Genomic DNA, 19,709 nt, shown 5'->3' with positions numbered 1-19,709 from the left:
TCTTTTTATTTGTTATTTTGTCTAGTGTCATGTAATGTATTTTTAACTTGGAATAATATATATTTTTGTATTTTGTATTTTTATAATGCTCTGTTCTATATGGAACCAAATAAAATCAATCAATCAATCAATTCAATTCAAAGAACAACAAGAAATGTCTTTAAAAAAGACAATGCCTCCAAGATACCAGTGGGCACCTTTTGTTATTAGTTAAGGAGACACTTATAATGCTAGCTTTAAGGTATAACGCTATTGGATATAGATTTTTGTCTGATTGAAATATGTGAGTCCATTCTCGCCTGATTACAAGACTGAAAATTTTATTTTAATCGGATATTCGGTTACCAAAATATATGGCCTGTCAAAATGGCGCGAAACCAAGAAGTTGGCAACAAAGTTCTTTTATTTTTGATATGCAATGATGTCAGGTAGGCCTTATTTTCTAATTATATATGCAAGAATTGTACAAAGTAGAATGTTCAGATCGGCTACAAAATAAGATGTAAAACCCATGAATGCCTTTTTCCATGCAAATTTCCATTTGCATAATTAATTAGGGCCCTAATCAACTTTTCTAATAAGTGGCCCAAATTAATTATGCAAATTGAAATTTGCCAAAACGCAACCGTAATTTTGTAGTAGGTCTACAGTGTGTGTTCTACCCATGTACCATGCCTCAGTAGGCCTACTATAGCTCTTTTAATTGTATCTGAAATCTTTACTTTGCATAATTCATACATGTAATTAGAAAATCATCTGGCAACTGGACTTGTCAAAATATAGAAAATAAAAAGAAAGTTGTTGCCAATTTTTTGTTTTGGGTTCGCACCATTTTGACAGGCCATATCTCAAGAACCGAATGTAATCTACAGGGCATAAGCTTTAACATATTATTTAAAAAGAAAGAAAATCTAAATTTGTGCATTAGCCAATAGGGCCACGGTCACCTAAAGCCATCTTGCAATCTTGCAGATAATTCTGATGTATGAAATAAGACCTTCAAACTTTCAGATATGAAGAGTTCCAGATGCAGGCAGCCGTTTCTGTTTTTTAAATGCATATATATGCCTAAGTTGTATCAAGAGTCATTTCTCGTGGATTTTTTGACTGAAAATTACGATTGTAACGTTTCAGATTTTTTTAATGCTTGTTTATTATATTTTGTATTCAGGACTAAAATAATATTAATATTATTATATTTAGGGGGGTCTTTTATAGGTCATTACTCTTTTGTATGTGTAATTGAATAAAAAATCAAAAAACATTATTGTTTTGTTTTGTTTCCTTCATTTGTGCTTTGTCTTGCATCGAAAGGGCCAATATCAACACCTTGTTTGTAAGAAGTATTGTGTGGGAAAGATGATTCTTGCATTTTATTTTTATTTTTATCTTAACAAACAAAAAGCAAATTTCTCAGTCAAAGTCTTGAAACGGTCATGGGTATGCATGCAAAAATATTGCAACAGTACTCAGTAGAACATAAAACACAACCACGCATGGGAATTGGGGAAGCAAATACTTTAAAACGAATTATTCCGAATTATATCAACGCAATAAAATTGCAATACTTTAGTACATGTATTTGAACAGCAATGCCCGGGCAGCAATGAAGCCGGCCATAGGCGCGGCTAGGCGTATCATACCATACATTGCAGTTCAAATGCATCGGATCATGATTGTGGCCTAGTCGAGCCTAGCATGCATGCCAGTCGGTCTGCTGACTCGCCGTGCCACAAAAATACCTCCAATTTTGCACAAAACAATCCATGATGTCAAATTATCACATCCAAAGTGTCGCCATGAACGTCAGCTTCAACTTCTCCAGCCAAAGTTTTTGCATTAATAATCAGGTTTCATGTAATCATGAAATTAAACCTTGTTTGAGGTGTATTCCCATTGCCACAGCATAACGGTTTTCCAACTTGTCTTCAACGATAAAGCTGCTGATCACACCGAAGGCATTGAGGTGGTGTGGCTGCTGATGAGCGCTGAGGCTACAACCTATAATTAAAGACCGAATTAAAAAAGACTAGTTTGCGTCTGACGTCATGACAAAGGCGCGCCGTGATTGGTTGCTGACCTGCGCAGTATGGCATTTTTGGTCTGGTTTACAGGACGGCATACGCAAGCTAGTCTTTTTTAATTCCGTCTTCAATTATACAACATATGAGTTTGAAAATATTCTAATGCATAATTCATTAACTTGATAGACCCACGCCATTGGCGCCACGTGCTAGGCGTTTCTAGAATCCCTATAGAATAAGATTAATTTTAATGCTAATTTATTGCACATGCTGAGGAAGCGTGATTACCTTTTTGAACATTCGGAAATGGCGATAGGCGAATTTATGTATGGCGCAAAGAGGTGGGGGATATACATTGGGCTCTCGATATTGAGCGGAAATTAGAGTACTTGTCAGAATATAAATTTGTACAATCGGCCTACATGCCGCGCAATGTGCGGCATTTTAGGTGTAAATTTCAAAGCATACTACCTCCTGCGGAGGCAGAAAAATACATATTAATAATACTCGACTATACGATAGTACATTTGTGTCACGATTATGCCAGTAAATGAATATTTGGTTCTGGGACTGATTATTCGGACTAGTGTCAATGTCCGAATATGATGACGATCATCATGGTCATTAACAACACATTGCATCACTATCAAGTACTACACGCGACTACACGCAAACAAACTACTATACGGAGAAACAGAAGAGGCATAAGATGCAAATAAATTACGTTATTTCGGAAGTTTGTCTGTTAAACGGCCGGTCATTGACTATTGACATTAAACATATTAAAGCTACGCTTAAACATAATAATGTGGCTTGTGGAATACTTATAGTATTATTATAACCATGATAACTTTGTGAGGCAATGTTTTCAAAATGTTTCGAAGTTAACAAGTAGCCTAGTAGTACATATTAGGCCCCGTATCCATAGGCTGTTCCCTTGTGGCGTGTGTCCTTGTTCCGTGTTCACTTGTTCCCATGTGACCTGCCACACCGACAAACTATGGATACGGCCACTAAGCAAAACAAAGGTTCGTTGTCTGTGTGGCAGGTCACATGGGAACAAGTGAACACGGAACAAGGGCACACGCCACAAGGAAACAGCCTATGGATACGGGGCCTTATGTACATTGTACACCCGGGATGTACACACGGATAATACAGTCCCATAGTTAGAGAGGTTGCGATTTCCAAACGTACCCATAGTTTTATTCAAAATCACTCTCCTGTGACGGGATCTATTCAAAATCACTCTCCTGTGAAGCGATTTTGAATAGATTTACGGGAGTACGATACGTACGTTTGGAAATCGCAACCTCTCTGTAGAAACGTCGATTTACTCGTCACAACAATTAGAGGTTGTGCAATAATTTTGAGCCCTGTGGTAAATTTTGGGGTGGGTTGGGTGCAATTTTTGACAAGCCGGGGGTATCGAATTTGGCGCAAAATGTTTTGCTTCTAACGAGGGTCGAAGGTTATACTGTTATAATAGGACCCTTATCTTGTTGTTTGAAGGGGTATTTTTCAAATATTGTGTACAGGGTGTCCCAGAAAAAATTACCGAGTGAATAAAATTGCACGTAATTCGAGAAGTAGACATCAGAATCAAAATTTTTTATTGTGCATCACGTACGAAAATGTTATTTGATTCGGTTGACTGGTTACGAAGAAATTAACGATTACATAATGCGCGCATCAATGCAGTTCATTCCAAGTTTGATCACAGGCGCTCTTTTTGTTTGTGTATCTCATTAAATTTAGTCCACAACTCCACATTATCTTTTTATAATCCGACGGTGTTATGTTATTCATGCTTTTACTGAAGATGAATAAAAGTTTGTTCTAGAAAACGTTGATTTCTGCAGAGGAGGCCGTGCCGATTACCAATCCAGATCCAGTCCAGAAACAAATTCAATACACGACCTTGGAGTTACCTACATGACTTTCGGTTACATATGCAGACACTTTTTGGAATTCCTAAACATGATCTAGCAATCGCTGATAGGATATGTAGCTTAGAGAACACGGATAACCTCCTTTGGGTTGTTGCAGAGATCGCTGATATAATTGCGCCGCCAAGAAGTATTTTTCATTTTTCTATGATTATTCAGAGCGGTGGCGCTGACACTTTAACAAACCATGGACGCATGGAGTATCGAACGTGGAAAAATCACCCCACACGTCAAGCTGGCAAAAATTATAGCTTTTGGCAATTCTGGAAGCTTCTGGATAACTTGGAAACTTACATTAATTTGGTTTTGTCAACGGTTGTGGCCTAATTTGACCACACTATCAGCACAATAGAGTATATGGCGATATTATTACCAGCAAGGTAGCGCAAATCTGAATCGGCGATTCAGAGAACCATCGCCATTGAAAAGAGTGCCAAGTGAGTAACAAAATGAAGCTTGGTTATAGTAGGGCGCCATGCCTATGATAAATATGAAATGAAACCAAGGAAATAATAGATAAAAGCTGATAAACTTAACCTGTAATCAATGCAACAAGACACAGTCTGTGTTATCAGGATAGTTTACCTTTCTATAAAGGTCGAATGTCCTTGTCACGCACATTTAAAACAATAGACCATGATGATGTTATTTACCTTTAGATATTGACAGACAGATATTTGTAGTGATAATTATATAAGATATAATATATTGTCTTAACTGTCTGGATGTGACTGACTGACGGGTAATAATGGCTAGCTACAAACAAATTCTGGAAGATTGTCGAATCAAATTATTGGATATTATCAATGATGAGGAGGGATGGGAGAAATGTCAAAATGAGGTAAGGTTTGTATTAGCAGAAATTGTGGTCAAAAGTTTTGGGTATAAAGGTAGGCTAAACGGTTAAACCGGAACTTGTGGTCAAAAGTTTTGGTATAAAGGTAGGCTTACTACCGGTTACAATCAGTCAAATAGGGATTGGTAAGTATATTATAGCCCTACGGTTCGTAATTCTGAAAATAAGGCTCGCTGGTCCGAAAAAAAGTTTGCTAGTCCAGGAAAAAATTCAGAAAGTTTTGGTTAGAGTAATAGGGTTAGGTATTAGGTACCTGCAGCTACGTTGTCATCTTGACTTGACTTGACTTGACTTGACTTGACTTAATTGCATAGGACGTTGTGTCCATTTGCCCTCTGCCGAGTAAAGCCCCCTCCATTTCAGTTCTGTCTGCTGCTTGTGTCTTTGCTTCTTGTGGTGTCATTCCAATCCCAGGTGGTTGGTGGACGACCTGGTGGTCTTTTTTTCTTGCCGAAGTTGTTAATGTAGGCTTGGTGGGGTAGCCGATGTTGAGGCATCCTGAGGATATGCCCAGCCCATTTCAAACGTCTCTGCATGGCAAATAACATCGTTGATGGGTCTAGTGATGTTGAGATTCTGTCTGATGGAATTGTTAATTGCATATTTTGTCAAGTACGGAAACACCAAGCATTGTCCTAAGGCATCGCATTTCAAAAACATCCAGTCTGTGTCGATCCGATTCATGTAACGCCTAGGATTCTGACCCATAGGTGGCAATAGGGAGGATGAGCGACTAGTAGATCCTTATACTTGCAGCGATCTGGTGATGTCATGGTTTGACCAGATGGTATTTTTCAATCTACCAAATGCCCAGACTGCCAACTTTGTGCGACGTTTAATATCCTCTTCTACTGATGAGTGCACACTACTTCCCAGAAAGACGAAGTTATTTACTTTGTCAACAATGGCCAATGGGCATTTGGTGCAGCATGATATCTCTTGGATCGTCAGACATGATCTTGCATTTTGTTGGTTAATTTTCTGTTGGGCTGCTCTGTAGTTACCAATCCCCACGTTCTCGAAGATTGCATGTCAATCGCGTACCACCTGTTACGTGATGCGTTGCCATCTGCAATCTTCAAATCTCTATCTCTTTTCTATTTCTTTTAATTTAACAGAAGCAGATTGTTATAACCAGAAAACTCTCAACCTTTTTTGATGGACACGTGTAAGTATTAAAGAAACGAGCTTGGTCTCTCTTTTTCTTAAAGTGTGTGTGCAAAGGAAGAAGAAGAAGAGGAAGCAAAAGATGTAAGCAGAAAAGAAGAAAAGGAAGAATGAGGAGAAGAATCGTAATAATAACAGTAAAATATAACAAAGTGTTAAAAGAATATTTTATTATCATTATAATTATAGATTTAAAGGAGAAGTTGACATAGATGCGCCTTTCGACAAGGTGGCTAAAATATGGGCTCCAAATCCTAAAGGACATAGAGAGGAATGGGATACGCACGTAACGTCTCTAGAATGTGTTGAAGAAATCGATGAGGTATTTAGTTAACTGTGAAAATCAAAACTAAATGTGACCCAAACGGTCGCGTCTGAAACAATTCTACAATTGTTACACTTTTAATTCGTCGGCTTCATTCCATGGTGGCGTAAGGTGATTTTTGGTCATATTTTTGAAAACTGGCACAAATATTTTTAAATTTTGCTAAATCTCAGCAACCAAAATTAGCTTATTAATTAGCAATTAATTAATTAATTAAATTTGTATGGTTACAAAGTGAAATGTTGTGTTTTTCATAGTGGCGTATCAACCTTACGCACGCTATACTTTTCTAATAGTAAACAAAGAAATATAGGCAAAATGAAAAACATTACACGTTACACTGGCATATCACCTCGCTTCCTTCAATTCGTGGTTACATTACTCCTTGGTAACTGGATCACGCACCTTTTGGAATTGGTAGTACTGTACATGCCATAGACTTTGTGTTGCGATCATTTCGTGGTGCAGAACTCAAAAGCGAATAGTCACCTTATACGCTACTATCACGTGTTTTCCATACTGCTCGTGCTACAAGTTCGTACTACTTATTGTTTCAATTTGCCAGTATAATTATGTCTTTACTTCTTGTGAGAGTTATATAATATCTCGAAAAGTTGTTACGCCACTATGGAATGAAGCGGGCGAATTATGTAAATACATATTGCACATCAATTATATCAAAATTCAAAATAATCAAACGACACATTAAAGTTCAATGAGTGGTTTGAGCAAGCAAGCCACGGGATGGGAAAGGAAAATCATGGCCAACAATCAAGGCATGCTAGCTAATTGGTCTGCATCTGGAGCAATGATAAAGTCCTATATTCCTATTGTTTAATACTGTATTTCTATTAACTTTTCATTATAGGTTATCAGGATATAACAGCTTGTTGGTAATATTATTAACTGGCAATCTGCTGCCATGTCCAATGATGAATTAACCAAACAAGGGATCGCAGAATTTCAAACTTCCCATTTGCCTTTTCTTTGATTCCTTCACTCTCACATATTATTGATTCTATGATTCTGTTATTTTATTTTTTTCTTATACCATGTACTAGTTAACTAAATTTAGTATACAGTGCTAAATGTTATATCGAAGATTTAGAACCAGAAAGCCTCACAAAGGAATTCATTGCGAGTTAATGAGTTAATATGATGAGTGGAAATGAATTGTAGAGGCCTTGGTGATGTTCTTATTCAACATTTTGAACAATCTGCAAACAAAGCTTAAGTAGACTTTTGGGCAAATCATTAATGTATATACAAGAAAATGTAAAAGTCCCAAGATTGATCCTTGAGGTACCCCTGATACGACTCGGAGCCAGTCATAGTTAACCCTATTATGACCACACTGTGTTCCCGGTCCTGTGTTTTCTCCCGCGGTGTTTCCTTCCTGTCGAATATGCCCCACGCAACAAGGAGATCTGATATGCCCAAATTACTACAGTTTGTGAAGCGATAAACTTAAAACTGTCAAAAGCTTTTGCAAAATCAGTATATCTTATGCCGACTTGCCTGTGATTGATAGACGCTGTGTGACCGTAAAGAGACCCTTACAAAATCGTGTTAAAGGTGGTACGTTGTCTGGTCTTCATTGTCTGCTTGTGGGGAACACTCAATTATTTGATATAAAATTGTCTTGCAGAGACACTAATATTAGAAAGAAATTGGTTATGATATAGGGTTATACTGTTTGGATTGGGATTAGGATTACAACATTTATATTGGGTCAGAGTAAAGAAAGATTGACTCCACCCCTTTCAACGTTGTATCAATTACAAAAGTTTATACACTCATCCTGCAGGAAGTTTACATTGTCCGGACGGTCACACCAAGCGCCGCAATGGGACTGGTTGCTGCCCGCGAGCTCATAGATCTTATGATGTTGAGGTTTGAGGACGATGGTCAAACAGCAATGACAGTGTCTAAGAGCATAGAGCATAACGACTGCCCTATTCAAGACAAATTGGTTCGAGGTACAAACTACCCTGGTGGAACGCTATATCGTAAAACGTAAGGAACGACTTAAAAACAAAAAAATCTTGATATTGACTAGTATCATGAGTATAGCTTAGGCCTAGGGCGTAACCAGAGTGAGGTGGTCGTAACCAGAGCGAGATGTGGGCAGACTCCACCTCGAAAATATTTCCAGGAGTATTTCGTGATCTTAGTATCCTATTTTTATGACATTTTTCTGCAGATATCCGAAAGAAGCTTATTCCCAAAATTTCAGGTGATTCCGATTTTGCTCCATAGACAATGTGTTGTAATTTTGTTCTGGTGTACAAAAACGTAATTCAAATTTCACGATATTTTTGCTGAACGAATTAATCTGCACTAAAGAAATGTTTTGTACATAAACATTATGCAGCCAGAGGTTTCCAGTGACATAAAAATCTCAACTTTTTTGAGAAAAGTTTGGGATGATGCTGTGGATCACGAAATACCCTTTTAAGATCTTCAAATTCCGGTATTTATTTAAAAAAGGATGACATTTATCTCAATTTCCTCTCTGACGATATCTAAGACCAACAAACTTTTTGTGTTTGTTTTTTTATTTGTTGCACCAGGGGTCCTTACACAACGCACATGACGTACATAGGACACACATGCCTAGGTGGCAATCTACCAACGTCAGTTGTTGAAGCACTTATGCCAAGGACCATTCACAGTATGCTGGATACTCTAAGGAAAGCCTCAACGCAATGATAGCGTGCATACTGCACGCTAAGGGAAGCCTCATCGCAGGGATAGCGTGCATATTGCACGCTAAGGAAAGCCTCCGACGCAGGGATAGCGTGCATACTGCACGCTAGGGAAGCCTCAACGCAGGGGCTAGGGATAGCGTACATGCTGAATATGCTACACAAATCGAGGACAGATTGGTGTTTAGAAAGTTAAATGTCTAGCATTTAAACACTTTATTGTTTAGCTCGTGAATATCTAAACATATAATCATATGAATCATAAGGATCTAAACATTAAGTGCTAGACGATTTCTAAACACTGTTTTTGCAGTGAACATAAGTGATTTGAGGCATAATGATACTTAATCTGAAAAATAATTCAGTTATTTGCATTTAGGTTTTAACCCTGGAACTACGAAGGAAGGGGTTTCCCCCTACACTCTTAAAACGATCTTATCATCTTTGAATAGAAACTTTCCAAATTTGATAAGGGAAACTATTCAGATAGGGATATGATAGATTTCTCTTCAAAATGAATAGATTTCTCTTCAAAATAAACAGATTTCTCTCCAAAATGAATCTGATATTCTAATCAAAATGACAGGGAACTCATCAAATTTGATAAGATTTCCTTGTCATTTAAAAGAAAAATTAATAGGTTCTTGTTAAACATTGAATAGGTTCTTATTAAAAACTACTTAAAAATGAAATTTGATTAGTTTGTTTTGTCAGAGGGGGACTTAACAGAATTATTTCAAAATGAAATGGGTAATCTTATCAAATAATGAGTTCGACACCTTGTCAATTTGAAAAGTTACTTGTTAAAATAAAACGGAATTTTTAGATTGTCGGATTAGATTGTCGGTTCAAAGTGATAATATACCTAATAAATATGAATAATATATCTCATCAAAACGAATAGTTACGGGATCAAAAATAAATGAATAGGGATTCTAATCAAAAAAAATTGAATAGTGTGAAATTAGAGTGTAAGATTTTTAAAATTTTTATCCGTCATAAAAAACGCGTGTTTATGCCCAAACGACCCAAGCTAATCGTAGATCCATTCTTTGCGCTCATTGTAGTGATAACATTTTTACGCAGCACCTTACCCGGGGTCAGTGGCGTAGCCAGTTGGGGGGGGCAGGGGCCGTCGGTAGACGGAAGGGGTTGATGAAAAAAAATTGGGTTGACAAATTTTTTACCCAGGGTGACAGAAAAAAGGGGAGAATTATACAAAAACGATGCAAAATTGTGAATTATACATAAAAGTTTTTTTGCTGTTGATACCGCCTAATATCCTTCTTTTTTATTTTTTTTTTCTCTTCACTTTTTCAAACCATGCAAAAAAATTGGGTCAACAAATCACAACTTCCGTCGGCAAAAAATATTTCCGTCGGTACATTTACAAGTTGTGCCCCTCCGGTTCCATCAAAATCCTGGCTACGCAACTGCCCGGGGTTAGGATAGGCCATCACAAATGACCGGGGTTGGTGTCCGGGTTGGTGAAGCCTACCATTGGTTTCTACAGTAAAATCCATGATTTTCATTTTGCTCTTGTAAAATTGTTCCAAGAACTACTGACTTTTTACTTGTTAGTTAGGTTGAAATAGTCATTTCCCATTAAATTTGGGAGAAAATTCGGTGAAAATCGCATGTTCATAGAATCTTTAGCCGAAAATCAATTTTACTTACCAAAATTGGTTAGCTTGTTATTTGAGTCGGAGAGCGGTTTTGTGGACATAAATGATTAGTACTATACTAGAAGTATAGGCAGATATGAAATGTGCTGGATATATTTTTATTATGCATTTTGCAGCAATTAACGAAATCTGGTGAATGACTTAATTTTAATTCAGACTGACACCAAACATTTAAATTGGTTACATTTTAATGAAAATATGATATTTTCTTTTGACGTAATGTTTGGCCAACTTCTCCTCTTGTCAATACTATAGCAATGAAATCACACACTGGCCATCATTCTTGGTATCAGGTGTTCCCGAGATTTACAGTTGTGCATGTAAGGCGAGTAGGATGGCAGTTTATAGCCAATCTGCAGTGTATTTCTTAATATTAATACCCATGGAGATATTAAGTATGGAGAGGCAATAGATTATGTAACGCATTGTACACTTGTGCCGATTTGAAATCTGAGAAGCTATTCATCGAAAGGTACCTTTTGTTTGGGACAAAGGGCTTCCACCATTAAATCGGTAAGCTGACCAGACAGTGTATTAACGCTTTACCTAGCAGACTACTGTCAATAAGTGATCAAACGAAAGTCGTGTGAAAGCGCTTACTATAACGAAAAGTACCTTTTGTTGTTATACCACTCAAGGGTGTAATTGAGTAGCCGTAAGCTCAAAAGGCACACATTAGCCGCTGATGCAGTTCGTTGTCACCCCACTGACTGTAGGTGCTTCATTTAAATAAATTGAATGCGCTTGCTGAATGATTACATATCAAGGCTGCCATGTCTGCATGTCTATTACTGTATAATGGTAATAGCTACATATAGGCCTACATGTAACATATAATAAGTATACCGGTATAGGCCTATATTAAAGTTGTTTCACAAATTGACATTTTATTTTATTTTATTTTAAGAAGGAGAATGTCATAAACAGTGGCGTACTGAAGGGGGCAGCTCTTTTGTGAGAGGTCTTGGGAGGGATGAGGGAGGAAGAGGTGGAGGAGGGGACATGAAGAATGAGAGGGGTCTGGAGGAAGAGAGAAAGAAGGACAAAAAGTATGAGGGGATGGAGAAGGGAAGGGAGATAAGAAGAGGGAGTGATACTTTAGCAAGGAAAGAATAAGTACAGAGAAAGGAAAAGAAAGGAATAACAAATAAATGAAGGCCTTATAATAATTATTATAGAAACTAAACACAGCCCCCCCCAAAAGGCCCAACACAAACAGCACTATATAGGCAGCCATTCGATGATGTCAATGCCTTTATGCGTTATGTATTTAAAACGCCCAGTCAGATGTATTTTACACCTGCCAAGCACAAGTCACCCAATTTCGAAAATTGGACGTTGAATGTACACCCTCATGAATATTGATTGGCAACATTTTCCAATATGTCAGCGCTCGAATCGGACACAATAGAACAATAGACCATTCAGTGCGCTGTTAATACCAAGCATGGGTCATCATCATCATCATCATCATCAGCCCATATCATCCCACTGCTGGGTAAACATGGTAAAAGCCTCTCCCAAATTCTGCCAATTTCTCCTGTCTCCTGCAATTCCTGTCCAGGCTGTTGTTCCCAGGTAGCTGACCAGCTCATCTCTCCATCTAGCTCGAGGTCTTCCTCTTTTCCTTACTCCATATAACGGTTGCCACTCTGTTGTGAGCTGACTCCATCTTTCATCTGTTATCCTACTCAGATGTCCAGCCCACCTCCATTTAATTCTTTTTACTGTTGTTAACACATCCTTTACTCTTGTTTGTTCCCTAATCCAGCTGTCTGTTCTTTTTCCGGTCTCTCCTTGTATACCCCAGCATCATCATTTCCAGACTTCGTTGTGTAGTCTGAAGTTTCCTTTCCATATCTTTGTTTAATGTCCAAGTTTCACTTCCATATGTTATGGCAGGTAAGATGCATTGATTGAAAAGTTTCCTTTTCAGACAATTTGGCATGTGTTTGTCTGTTAGTATATCTTTGTGTCTGCTGAAAGCTGTCCATCCTGCTTGCGTTTTTCTCTTTATTTCCTGCGGCTGATTCCCATCTGGCCAAATCTCTTGTCCTAGGTAAGTGTATTTTGGATACATGTTCCAGTGTTTCATTTTCAATTTTGATTTCCTTATTATCTGCATACATGTTGAACATGACCTTTGTTTTTGACATGTTCATTTTTAGCCCCACTTTCCTACTCTCATTGCTCAAATCAGTTAACATTTCCTCCAACTCGGCTGCGTCTCCAGATATGATTACAATGTCATCTGCAAACATTAGATGGTTTAATTTCTTTCCATTTACATTGATGCCTTTATCAACCCAGTTCAATCTTTTGAAGATTTCTTCTAGGGTTGCCACAAACAACTTGGGTGACATGGTATCTCCATGACGAACTCCCCTTCTGATGAAAATTGGTTCACTGTCCTTATGAAGTGTTAGTGTAGCTGTGGCATTGGTATATATTTCCTGTATGGTCTTTATGTAGATTTTGTTTATGCCTTGGTTTTTGAGTGCTTGGATGACTGCATTTGTTTCCACCGAATCAAAAGCTTTTTCATAATCCACAAAAGCAAGGCATAAGGGCAGCTGGTATTCCCTAGATTTTCAACAAGTTGATTCACTGCCTGTAAGTGGTCAATTGTGAAGAAATTGCTCCTGAATCCAGCTTGTTCTGCAGGTTGATTTTCGTCCGGTTGAGTGGTAAAGAGTTTATCCACCAAAAAAACGTTGACAACGTAAAGAAAGCAGCAAGTTTAAAAAGCCCCCACCTCGGCTCACTTTTTGAAACTTGGTCCCATTTGTAAAAGATACTAATTTAAACTTTGTCATAATTATCAACTTAAAACATTTCCAGAAGTGTTATGTATCTTTAATGTGCCGATGCGATATTAAGTTGTTAGCCAGAAAGGTTATCATGTTGTTCTTGGCCAATGTTTTGTTTTATAATAATTATTAAGTTCATGATCAATGATTGAATTAAACGAATAACAAGTAGGCATGTTAATGGCAATGATGCTATTGTTTAAACGTTAAAAACACCGATTTGCTGTTGATATTCAAAATGGGACCAAGTTTCAAAAAGTGAGCCGAGGTGGGGCTTTTAAACTTGCTGCTTTCTTTACGTTGTCAACGTTTTTTGGTGGATTTTATTTCTTTTTATGAATGTAGCCAAGCAGCTCTAAGTTTTGAAAGTCATCGGGTTACGAAGTACTCCATAAAACGAATAAAACGAAACATAGATGTTTGAAAATATGTTATCCTTGATTTATGGCAATAAATAATTAATAAAACTTTATCAGCCGTTTATTTTTAAAACTTGCTGGTCACAGCTACCGCGTGACTGTAATGTTAATAGGGATACATATACATTTTAATATACTTCAATTATTCAAGGCAACTAAGAAAATGTAAATATGAACAACACATACCCAATGTTGACGATGCCAGCGAGACACAGAGTCAGTCCGATTTACTTCAAAATTGAAGCTGAGAAATGCGTGTATATGTAGCAAGGCTTATACTACGAAAGTGCCACGACTTAGCAAGATAATTATGTTTTAGTGATTGTGGTTTTTGTAGCCCTGCGGGGCAATCTAGTTGGATATCCAAATTTCGCGGTTGATAGGTCTTGGATTTCCCTATTAAGCGGCGGTTGTTGGCGGTCTTTCGCGGTTTGTAGTTTTAATTTCCCTCATTCTTCATGCCAACCATGACTGTGGTTTCTGTAGGCCTGCGGGGCAATCTAGTTCGATATCCAAATTTCGCGGTTGATAGTTCTTTGTAGCCCTGCGGGGCAATCTAGTTGGATTTCCCTATTAAGCGGCGGCTGTTGGCGGTCTTTCGCGGTTTGTAGTTTTATTTTCCCTCATTCTTCATGCTCTACCCTCTATCGGGGGTTAATTTATAGTTTAAGCTTGTTGGATAACTATACTTCGCGGTGTGTGGTTCTTTGTAGCCCTGCGGGGCAATCTAGTTGGATATCCAAATTTCGCGGTTGATAGCTATTTAGATTTATAGAGCTAGTTGAATTTCCTATTAAGCGGCGGTTGTTGGCGGTCTTTCGCGGTTTGTGGTTTTGATTTCCCTCATTCTTCATGCCCTACCCTCTATCAGGGGTTAGTTTATAGTTTAAGCTTGTTCGCGGTGTGTGTTTTTTGAAGCCCTACGGGGCAATCTAGCTGGATGTCTCTATTGAGCGGCGGTTGTTGGTGGTCTTTCGCAGTTTGTGGTTTTAATTTGTTGGATATCCAAATTTCGCTAATTTTTCAGGCCCTGGCCTTTATCGGTGGCTAATTTGTCTTTTAAACTGGTTGGATATCCATATTTCGCGGTTTGTGGTTCTTTGCAGCCCTGCGGTAATCTAGTTTGACATGCCTATTGAGCGGCGGTTGTTGGCGGTCTTTCGCGATTTGTGGTTTTTAATTTCCCTCATTCTTCAAGCCCTGATCTCTAGGGGAGTGGGTAATTTATAGCTTAAGCTTGTTGGATAACCATACTTCTTTGTAGCCGCGGGGCAATTTAGGTGGATATCCAAAATTCGCGGTTTGTTGTAACCATGTAGGGCAATCTAATTTGACATCCCTATTAAGCGGCGGTTGTTGGCGGTCTTTCGCGGTTTGTGGTTTTAATTTCCCTCATTCTTCAAGCCCTGCTCTCTATCGGGGGTTCCGTGTGTCTGTGGTAGAGACAGTTCCTCCTTTTAATAGGCATTTGGGTATTTTTGCCGCTTTGCTAATTTGTCTTTACGTAATTATGACTTTAATGGCCTTCCATATTTGGTTGTATCTTTTTGGATACGTTTTTGTCCCTGCTGGCCTTCCATACTAGTGGAACAATAATTTTTCACACCTATAGAGTGTATGCAATAAACCAACCGGAACGGTATAACAATTGTCTCTAGATCGATTCAACAACCATTCATACATATCACATGTTTTATTGTCCTATTATCATGCGAATCGCCCCGTGGTAGGACAGAACTAAAAATGAGAAAAATATTGGTAACTTGATCTAGTTTCTTGTGTTATTCAGATTTAAATAAATAAAGAAATTAATAAAAAGCGGCTGCACTATACATATGTTGTTTTTAAATAGGCCCTTAATTCAATAAATGATATCATTGAGAATCAAACATCTTGCTTTGATTTTAAAAAAAAATATCATAATAGCACTGGATGATTAAAATTGTGTTATCCTTGATTAATGACAATAAAATTATTGTTTAATAAAATATTGAAAAAATAAGTTGGTCATCGGATTTCGAACTCGAGTCCCCGGATTAGGAGTTCAATGCCTTAACCATTACACCACGGGACTCGGCTGTGAAATAGCGTGTCGATTTACAATATTTATTATATGAATTGATGTGTCGTCCGAAAAGAACAAAAGAATTGTGAAAAACTTGATTTTTTGGCGAATGGGGTTCGGAATTTGTATGTACGGTATTTCAGAAATTGCTAGGGTATAATTGGAAGTGAATCTGAAAAAGTAGTGTGAAGGTGATAACCAGGTAGACCTGTAGCAGTGTCCAAAAATTCTGGATCAGTATGATTTGCAACTAACTTTCGCTATGAAATACCGCGTGAAATGGAAGCAAAAATATTTGTTTATTATGAACAATGATTGACTGTAGGATTGGTGGCCCTGCTGGCCTTCCATACTAGTGGAACAATAATTTTTCACACCTATAGAGTGTATGCAATAAACCAACCGGAACGGTATAACAATTGTCTCTAGATCGATTCAACAACCATTCATACATATCACATGTTTTATTGTCCTATTATCATGCGAATCGCCCCGTGGTAGGACAGAACTAAAAATGAGAAAAATATTGGTAACTTGATCTAGTTTCTTGTGTTATTCAGATTTAAATAAATAAAGAAATTAATAAAAAGCGGCTGCACTATACATATGTTGTTTTTAAATAGGCCCTTAATTCAATAAATGATATCATTGAGAATCAAACATCTTGCTTTGATTTAAAAAAAAAATATATCATAATAGCACTGGATGATTAAAATTGTGTTATCCTTGATTAATGACAATAAAATTATTGTTTAATAAAATATTGAAAAAATAAGTTGGTCATCGGATTTCGAACTCGAGTCCCCGGATTAGGAGTTCAATGCCTTAACCATTACACCACGGGACTCGGCTGTGAAATAGCGTGTCGATTTACAATATTTATTATATGAATTGATGTGTCGTCCGAAAAGAACAAAAGAATTGTGAAAAACTTGATTTTTTTGGCGAATGGGGTTCGGAATTTGTATGTACGGTATTTCAGAAATTGCTAGGGTATAATTGGAAGTGAATCTGAAAAAGTAGTGTGAAGGTGATAACCAGGTAGACCTGTAGCAGTGTCCAAAAATTCTGGATCAGTATGATTTGCAACTAACTTTCGCTATGAAATACCGCGTGAAATGGAAGCAAAAATATTTGTTTATTATGAACAATGATTGACTGTAGGATTGGTGGCCCTTTTGGAATTAATGAGTTGTCACGATATTACACCTGGGACTGTAAATAATATTTAGCATGGTTTTAGATACATTTTGTACCCAGCGAAAAATAACATCGAACAATAGAAGTCAAGTGTTTTAATGTTAGCTGTAAATATAGTCTCGCGGGAGCATCTGTTATTAGTCTTCTTTATCAGTCTTTTTTTAAAAACTTGCTGGTCACGGCTACCGCGTGACTCTAATATGTGTGCGAGAGAAGGCTAATTGGCCGGTAGTTTTTAAGATCTTTTGTATCGCCTTTTTTTGTGCAGGATTAGCACTCTTCCAACTTGATGGTATGGTGTTGGTTCTTAGACATTTCGTAAAGAGTTTTGCCAATGCTTGGATTACTGTGTCTCCTCCACGCTTTAGCATTTCTGCCACGATATCATCTGGCCCTGGAGATTTTCCATTATTCATTGACTTCAAAGCTGCTTCCACCTCATCTGCTCCCACATCAAGGATATCTTCCTCTTCATGTTCTGGGACCAGATTTACATCAGGTACTGGGGTTTTGCTGTCATATAAGTCTTGCATGATGCAGTCATGTCTACAGTAGAATTCATTTCGACCTTTGCAGGACTTAACCCCATTAAAAGCTATTAAACGAAGATAACACTCATTGAAACAGCTCAACTGATTAAATCGGATCTTCTCTGGTTGTGCACAAGTGACTGTTTTCATGTGCGATATCGCAATAAAGCTCATATCCATAGCTTCAGTTGGGTAACCGATTATAAAGGAAACGAAAGGAAACAATGTTATGTGTGGCTTTGTTCACGAAATCAGACAATGTCGTGCTTTTTGTAAACCAGCATTCTTGAAAATGAGCAACATAATGATTTTTGACTTAACACGGTTTAGAAATAATTTCTTCATATTTTTGGTGTTATCTGTCGTTTACATATCCTTCCTAAAACACCAAAGTACGAGTATTTCCAAACATCTAAATTTGCTAAAAATTTAGGACATGTTACAAAACTATATTGTCTAGAATTTTAGAAGAGTACTTTTAATATTGGCCGGTTATTTTTCACACAGCGACGTTAACTAGGCAATGTACTATTACCTATAACATTAACTAAAACACCAAAGTACGAATATTTCCAAACATCTAAATTAGCTAAAATTTAGGACATGTTAAAAACTATATTTTCTAGAACTTTAGAAGAGTACTTTTAATATTGGCCGGTTATTTTTCACACAGCGACGTTAACTAGTCATATCCCTATACTGTTAACGTAGGGCTATTTGTAAAGGTCACGCGTCAATGGGAAAGAGCACTGTGTATTGTGTATAGGAAAACGGACAGTAACTGCAGTATGGGTAAAACTAACTGCTCTTTTGATTATTCTATCTCTGTCATTGATGATGGTACCATCTTCTTCCTTCATTTGAATGATTTGATTTTTCCCTATGACTAAGCTTCTTTTTGCCTTTTTTACACTCCTGTTATTTTCTATTTCTCTTCTGACGTGCTCTGTATTAAAATTGCGAATGTCGGTTTTCATCTTCTTTCTTGCTGATTTGCATAGTTCTCTATATTCTGGTGTATTGTGTTTTTCTTGTGCTGCCATGTCCCTCCTTCTGCTTAGTAGATGTTTGGTTTCTTGACTAAGCTTGTCTGTATTCCCTTTTCTTTTGGAACCAGCCACCTCATGTGCCTTTGTAGCTACTGCATCACTAATGTCTTCGTACATGTTTCAAGCATGGGTAAAAGGCAGAAAAGACAAAAGACAGAACAATTTGGAGTAAAGAATAACAGAGTTGACAAGAGGTTATAGGAGTTTTAAATGTATGGTTTGCTGTTTAAGTGTGTATGTTCTCATCATTGATAATTTGGTGGACTGTCATAAACATGGTGGATGTAAACGTGATGCCTTCCACCCAAACTTATTACAAGACTTTTTCTACATTGAAGCTGACTTTCCCTTTTAAAGGGAATTTTTATTAAAGAATTATCACTATCATATTCAATTTGCAGATGTGTTTTTGAGTTTGATTTTGTCTTGTTTTTTCAATATATTTCTTATTATTTTCAGTAAGGCTTCCGCCTTATTGTTCTATTACCTACTGTTGGTCTCAGTGGCGTAGCGTGAGTCGGGGGCGGGGCACCAACCATGATTGGGGGGAACCGGGTCTGATAGGTCTGATGTGCACAAGCCCCTTTTCAGCAATTTTCCTATGAGATTTCCTAAATTTTCAAATCGACTGGGGGAACATGCCCCTCCCCCGTGCCCCTATGACGCTACGCCATTGGTTGATCTGCAAAGCAAATGCCCTTTTAAAACTGCCTGAATTTCAACTTATAAGCAATCCACGATGGGGGTGTCACCGTGTAACAGATCACTGGTTCGAGTCCCATTGAAGCCGTGGAAACAATTTTTTCTCTTCATATTCAAATACATGATTACATTCCGATTCACGTCATTGCAGATATTTATCTTGTATACCATAACCAAACACTATACCATGCATATTAGTTGCATGACATCGATTGCGTGA

General features: G+C 37.6%; 2 protein-coding genes across 2 annotated transcripts; one reads left to right on the top strand and one right to left on the bottom strand.

The window, feature by feature from the left end:
- Positions 1-4,721: 4,721 nt before the first annotated feature.
- On the top strand, positions 4,722-9,033 carry LOC140158448 (stAR-related lipid transfer protein 5-like). The gene is made up of 5 exons (XM_072181541.1): positions 4,722-4,814; positions 5,948-5,997; positions 6,186-6,318; positions 8,129-8,337; positions 8,895-9,033. The coding sequence occupies exons 1-5, from the start codon at positions 4,722-4,724 to the stop codon at positions 9,031-9,033; spliced, it is 624 nt and encodes a 207-aa protein (XP_072037642.1).
- A 3,561-nt stretch (positions 9,034-12,594) lies between these two features.
- Positions 12,595-13,077, bottom strand: LOC140158447 (uncharacterized). The gene has a single exon (XM_072181540.1). It carries the CDS (start codon positions 13,075-13,077, stop codon positions 12,595-12,597), a length of 483 nt encoding a protein of 160 aa, XP_072037641.1.
- Between the last annotated feature and the right edge of the window lie 6,632 nt (positions 13,078-19,709).

This window comes from Amphiura filiformis, chromosome 8 (assembly GCF_039555335.1).
Source record: "Amphiura filiformis chromosome 8, Afil_fr2py, whole genome shotgun sequence".
NCBI lineage: Eukaryota > Metazoa > Echinodermata > Ophiuroidea > Amphilepidida > Amphiuridae > Amphiura > Amphiura filiformis.
Note: the sequence above shows the minus strand (reverse complement) of the source record. Positions and strands in the feature narration are given on the sequence as shown.

Bases quoted from the DNA above. Each gene is read 5' to 3' on its own strand.
- LOC140158448 (XM_072181541.1), top strand. From the start codon at position 4,722: ATGGCTAGCTACAAACAAATTCTGGAAGATTGTCGAATCAAATTATTG. The intron at 4,815-5,947 runs GTAAGGTTTGTA...TTAATTTAACAG, and splicing joins GGGAGAAATGTCAAAATGAG to AAGCAGATTGTTATAACCAG. The intron at 6,319-8,128 runs GTATTTAGTTAA...CTCATCCTGCAG, and splicing joins GTGTTGAAGAAATCGATGAG to GAAGTTTACATTGTCCGGAC.
- LOC140158447 (XM_072181540.1), bottom strand. From the start codon at position 13,077: ATGTCACCCAAGTTGTTTGTGGCAACCCTAGAAGAAATCTTCAAAAGA.